This window comes from Nematolebias whitei, chromosome 16, assembly GCF_014905685.2.
Source record: "Nematolebias whitei isolate Nwh7 chromosome 16, NemWhi1, whole genome shotgun sequence".
NCBI lineage: Eukaryota > Metazoa > Chordata > Actinopteri > Cyprinodontiformes > Rivulidae > Nematolebias > Nematolebias whitei.
In genome coordinates, this window is record NC_056513.1 from 23,339,428 (window position 1) to 23,345,610 (window position 6,183).

Genomic DNA, 6,183 nt, shown 5'->3' on the forward strand with positions numbered 1-6,183 from the left:
CAAACCTTTACAAGGTAGTCAGCCTGACAAGGGCCAAATTTGCTGCCGACAACTTCCTTGTTTGTTGATAAACCAGGAACCAGCCAAATCCAAAAAAAGCAGGAAACCAGTTATCATAAATCCAATTATATATGCGTCCTTACGAAAAGATTTTATCGATTGCGTTGAAAGTCCAGCTGACCAGATCCATGATAGTAATTTTAGTTTTGGAAGATGTGTAAAATAGGAGCTCTGATACACAGACAGAGAGCAAAAAAAGCAGGGGGAGGACAGAACGAGAGGAGGAGGAAAAAGCGTCCGCCTTGTACGAGAGCGAGCGAGAAAAGAGCTTCAGAACAGACGATTTGTCAAGTCACAAATAAAACATCAGAGAGCACCAAGAGAGGTGATAATGATGACTTTCAGGTGAAATACTGCTAGTTATTTGTTTATGATCAGATCGAACATCGAGGACAAAAGAATGAAAAAACAGTACTCAACAGTTTTGCAGCAGACTGGCTAAACTGACCAATCTCTTTTCTGTTTATCTGCGAGGAGTCTGAAGGCAGTTTCAGAGGATCCATATAAAATCTCACAGTCTGTAAACACGTGCTTTGGTAAAGAAACGGTGCTGCGTCCGCTCTAGAGGCCCCACATGTGGCAGTTTCATTAAAAACTAATGTAAGCAGCCACAAGTACACATTTTTCTTTCAGCTGTTCCTTTTTCAGGGGTTGTCACAGTGTATTGTTGAGAGGATCTGCGTTTTTTTTTTTGTTTTCTTGTGTCATCTATTCAGTTTTTTCTTCAAGTTGTCAGCCCCTGCTGCACCTGTTCCTCATTGTCCTTCCCCAGATGTTCATCACTATGGTGTCCTTGTTCTGCATCTTTGTATTCCCTTGTGGTCCGTGGATTGTGCGCTCCATCTGTCATGTTCTGTCTGCTTCTGTGTATCCTTGCTCCTGTGATCGTATGTTTTTGCCGCCACGTCAGCTTTTTTGTTTCTTTAAATATCCCTGAGTTCCCCGAGTCCTGTCTGCATTTGGGTTCAACACAAAACGCAGACCATGATAATTGTCCTTCACCTCACTCTGTCCTCAATGTCTTCTGTACCCACTTCATCTACATGTCCTCTCTAACTGCATCCATATGTCTCCTCTGTGTCTTTTTCCGGGCAGCTGCATTTCTAACATCCTTCTACCAATATACCCACTGTCCATCCGCTAGACATGTCCAAATGGCACATTTCTCACTGAGAAACATTACAGTAAAGTTGTGCCATGGGCTACACAATAATGATTTCTTGTTCATATGCTTCAACCAACATTTTCTTCTATTTTGTTTATTTTATGTTTTTTTCCAACATCTGTTTCCTGTCTACTTAACACGTGTTTATTCTTGGTCCAAAGAATAAAAGGGACTAAAAGATAGTACAAGTGAAATGAGGGAAACACAAAGTATTCATTTAAGAATTTAGTTATTTTAAGTATGTTTTTTTTTTTTTTTTTGCACAACTGGCTTAACTCTCCATCCATCGCCCCCAAAAACCTTCAGTATTTTAAAACCCTGTGTTCAGCACAGTGTCTTTACCTTTCAGAGCCTGGATGATGTGATTGTAAATTTCTTGCTGTGAATTTTCACTCAGAGTAGAAAGGGTTGAATTAAGGTTCTCCACACTGAAAAAGACAACAACAAAAAAAAAAGGGTCCAGATTTAAACTCAGGCATGACATACTAATTATTTTTACTCGTTTGTCTATTGCTTTCCACTCACCCCTGCTGCTCGATGCTGCAGTTCCTTCCTGCCAGTATTTGAAAGTACTGCGTGACGTGCCCGGGTGACAGGTTGATGAGAAGAGGAGGCAGTCGATACCGGAGCCACAACGACACCGCCGAGTCATCCACCCAGGAATAGGAGAGGTTTGCACGAGCAAACACAACCTCCAAAAAGGCAGATCTCACTGTCGAAGGCAACATGTTCTCATGACCCTATGGTGGGGAAAAGGAACAAAATACAACCTCCATGAAGCACAGTCTCAACAAAAAGTAATGACAAAAACATAATTCAATAGTTGTTTGTCAGCCGTGGTAATTCATGAACACGGCATGCATTACAACATTTAGATATACAGTTTTTAATTCAATTCAAAAATACTTTATTAATCCAAAAGGGAAATTATTTGTTGTTGTAACTCGTTATCTTCATTTCATTAAGAGATGTTATAGATACTGATATTTATTACGTGATGTTATTATTTATTTATACAAGCATAGTAAAAAGAAAATCCACCCTGTTTCAGTTCTAGGGTTATACATATCAGAACATCATAAATATGATGTGACGCAAAGTTGATACAAACACACAGCAGAGTTCATCGATTCATTAGTTGTCAAACAAAAACTAAACCAAAATGAGCTGTGTATAAAAAAAGAAAAAAAAAAAACATTGACACTTCCACACAGGGATGTAGGAGGTGAAGTAGCAGCCAGGTGCTGCTGATCAGATGCTTTACCTGATCGTCATCAGTGGGATCACCTGTATAAAAGCAGTTTGGACAGTTTGCTGCTCAGGAGTGTGCAGGTGTGTGTTAGCACAATACCAAAGTGGAAGGACATCAGCAGTTACCTTAGAGAAGAAACTGTTGCTGCCCATCAAGTTCAAAATCTTTTCCAAACTATTTAAAGTCCACCAGTCTACTTTGACAAATTATTCACAATATTTAAAGACATTTCCCAATCGTTCCAGGAGTGGGCGTTCCAGAAAATTCATCCTAAGGTCAGACTGTGTAATGACCAGAGAAACTGTGAAAATAACAACAACAAAACAAGTGTGATGTTTCTACCTTCATGTCATGTTTTTTGCTCTCCACTCCCACTCTGCACTGCAGCTCCACAGACTAATTCACTGCACCTGTTCTGATCTATATTTAAGGACTCCACTCACCTCTGCCAGATTATCAAACCCTTCATGGTCTCTGAGATCCAGCCATCTTGTTCTTGTTCACGTCTGACGTTCATGCCTTGTACTTTGGATTTTCGACTTCACTCTTGTCTTGTGGATTTACCATTTTTCCTGCTCCTAGTCTGGTTCTGCTCTGCCCTTCTAATCACAGTAACTGTGATTAGAAGGGCAGAGCAGAACCTCTTCTGGCTCTATAACCACGACACACGGATCCTCTTTTTTGGATTATTACTGGAACTCTGACTACCATTGCATGACCCCCACTTTGTTTCTCGGACCTCGTTACTGGATTTGCCCTACAAACAACATTATCACAGCACTCCTCCGCAGCTGTCCTGCTTCTAGTTTATGTGACGTCATCTCTCTAAACTCTGTTAGGTGGCTCGCACCCCACCTGCCTGTGAAGACCTTCTACCGCAACTGGACCCTGATTGTCCCCAGCAGCTGCAAATCAACTAACAAAACTGTTTTCTTTGCTTTACCATTCTTGTCTGGCTGAGTTTTGAATCCTAAAACCCTGGTTTCTTGACACCAGGAGCTTCATCGCAGACTCTACGAGTTCGCAGGTTAAAGGTTAAAGTTCGTGGCAGGACAATTTAGCATTGTTTGGAAGAGTTGCCGAGAAAAAGACTCTTGGCTCTGAAACTGAACAAGTCAGCACAGCTCAGGTTTGTAAAGTTTCATCTGATTGAACCACAAGACTTCAGGAACAATGTCTTTTTGACAGATGAGACCAAAGTAGAGTTCTGACTATAACTCACAATGCTATGTTTGGAGAAAACCAAACAGCATATCTAAACTAACACCTCATACCAACTGCTAAGCATGGTGGTGGAGGACTGATGGTTTGGACAGTTCGAGTCACTGACTTGATCATAAACTCTGCTGCAGACCAAAGTATTCTAGAGTCAAATGTGAGGCCATCTCTCCAAGAGCTGAAGATTGGACTAAACTAGGTCATGATGGAATGGGACACATCAAGTTTACAACAAAAATGGTTGGGGAAAAAAAACTCAAGATGCTGCAAGGTAGAGTTGCATTCAGGCCTAAAAAATCCGGCCTGGCCCGAGCCCATTGGCATTGTGTCCGAGCCCGATCCGACCCGACTAATTAACTGTAATTAGAGGCCCGAACCCAAAGCAAACCCAACATGTTATTTGAACAAAGCTTTTACTGCTTTTGTAATCAAATCAATTTGACATGATAGTTAAAAAAAAAGTATTTAAAAGAAATGGAAAATATAAGATTTCTTGTTTATAAACAAGTCAACAAATGGATATCTTACATTAACATACAAAACAAATAGCCAAAAAAATCAACTCTAAAGATAGGCTATTATACAGATGAACAAAAATACATTCAGAGCAAAATTATTTGGAAAACTATAGAACAAGGCTATTTTAATTTAGACCTAAAAGAAAGTCGTGCAAAATGAACCCGAGTCACGCTGTCGCTGATGACGGAGCGATTTGACCTCCAAGCAAATCAGGACGGGCGGGGACACATGCACGATGAGTGGTGCAATGCTCTACTCTCTCTTTTCACAGTCTGATTAACTGCTGCACTCTGTTTTCTTTCTTTCCTCATCCTCTCAAAACACAAACTTACTTCCTCCTCTTCTACAAGTAGATTAACACAATTTTATATAGTGCATTCTCATTTAGTTTTCTTTGTGCGGTATGATTCGTAAAACTGCACCACAGAAGCCCGACCCGGTCTCCCCATCAAGCACGTCATTTTGGCCCAAATGTCGGGTATAAATCGCAACTCTAAAGTCCAGACCTCAGCTCAGTTGAAATGTGAAGGTACTTTAACAGAGCTATGCACAAACACCTTCATAACAAGACAAAGTCAGACAGAAAGTGACTGCTTTCAGTCATGGCTGCTAAAGGTGACCCTGATGGGCCCAAACCCTAACATTTAAACAGGGTGGACTTTTTTTTTACCCATTACTGTATTGAAGCGTGACGTTTGCCTACCGTGAGGGCAGCTGAGAAATCATCAAAGAAGGAAGCAAGCAGCTGATCGGGGACAAGTCCCATCACCATGGCCACCTGGTCAGGGGATGTGAGCAGTCCAGGTGTGGCGGCCACATCTGCCAGCTGCGTGGCTGTCAGCTGTGACAGAGCGTCCAGCTGCAGAGCCAAACGCACACATGTTTACCGTGATGCTGATGGTCAAGAGGACGACAAATATTCAGTCAAGAAGGTCAAAGATGATATATAACTGACAGCCGAAAAGTCGGGGTAGAGCCGTTGAACGTCCTGGATGGAGAGGAGGACGGAGAAGCCTCCCAGGTTCCTCTGCAGCCACTCGACACTGCTGTTGATGTTTGACCTGCAGGCAGGATCTGAGCCACAGAAACATAAAATAACATCACTCCTCTGAAGGGAAATACTCCAGGGGCCATGTAAAACAAACAGTTATGCACAGTTGTATCCAAACGTGCATTGTGGCTGTGGTTATGGTGGTTGATCTGTGACTCCGGTGCCTACCTGCAGTGTCGTTCCTGGTCAGGTAAACCCTGATGAAGTGTGTGTAGACTGACATCTGTGTGGCAGGAACCATCTGTGGCCTGACTTCACTCAAAATCTGCAAACTGGGTTTAGAAAGGAGGCGAACGAGCCATGAGAATTACACGAAGCAGGAAAGATCGATCAAAATGATTACAACGGCTAAGTGCCTACATGAGCTGGTAGGTGTTGCAGTCCAGGGCTTTTGAGGCAAGGCATGACAGGAAGTTGGAGGACACAGCAGGCAAGAATGGATGAAGACGGTGGTTAAGCCACAGCTGGATGAAGGAAGGATTATTGAGACTCCCCATGCTGACACCATCCAACCGGATTTCTCGTATGGAGTCCAGAATCATGGACACAGAAGGACTGCTGGGGTCCAGAACCTGAAAAATGTTAATTCACTGTCAACCAAAAATAACACTAAGGATTTGAAGAATTTATCCTGGGAGACATTTCTTATCGTTGGCCTTCTGTAAAGTTTTGTACAACTTAAAATAATTCATACACTGTTGGCCAGAAGCTCCAGAGCTTCGTCCAGCACCAGAGAGGCTTTGGAGAGCAGAAGCTTCCAGGCGGCCGTGGAGCCGCTCGAGCTGGAGGAACGATTACACTTCAGCAGCTCCGCCAGGTCCTGAGCTGTGAGAGCTGAGAGCTGAGGAAACAGGTGAGACGGTGAGCTGAACCTGGAAACATTTGCACCACAGCTGGAGATTACTGATGATCGGAGAT

The 6,183-nt window shown here is 42.6% G+C and overlaps 1 protein-coding gene across 1 annotated transcript in view; it reads right to left on the reverse strand.

Annotated features, from left to right (window-relative positions):
• Positions 1–1,535: 1,535 nt before the first annotated feature.
• Positions 1,536–6,183, reverse strand: part of LOC119422445 — an 18,631-nt gene continuing 13,983 nt past the window's right edge. The window contains exons 21-27 of the mRNA XM_037689819.1: positions 5,960–6,137; positions 5,626–5,837; positions 5,434–5,537; positions 5,170–5,288; positions 4,918–5,073; positions 1,751–1,965; positions 1,536–1,653 (exon numbers count right to left, since the gene is read on the reverse strand). Of these exons, the coding sequence (XP_037545747.1) occupies positions 1,536–1,653; positions 1,751–1,965; positions 4,918–5,073; positions 5,170–5,288; positions 5,434–5,537; positions 5,626–5,837; positions 5,960–6,137 (1,102 nt within the window). The remainder of the gene's footprint in view (positions 1,654–1,750; positions 1,966–4,917; positions 5,074–5,169; positions 5,289–5,433; positions 5,538–5,625; positions 5,838–5,959; positions 6,138–6,183) is intronic.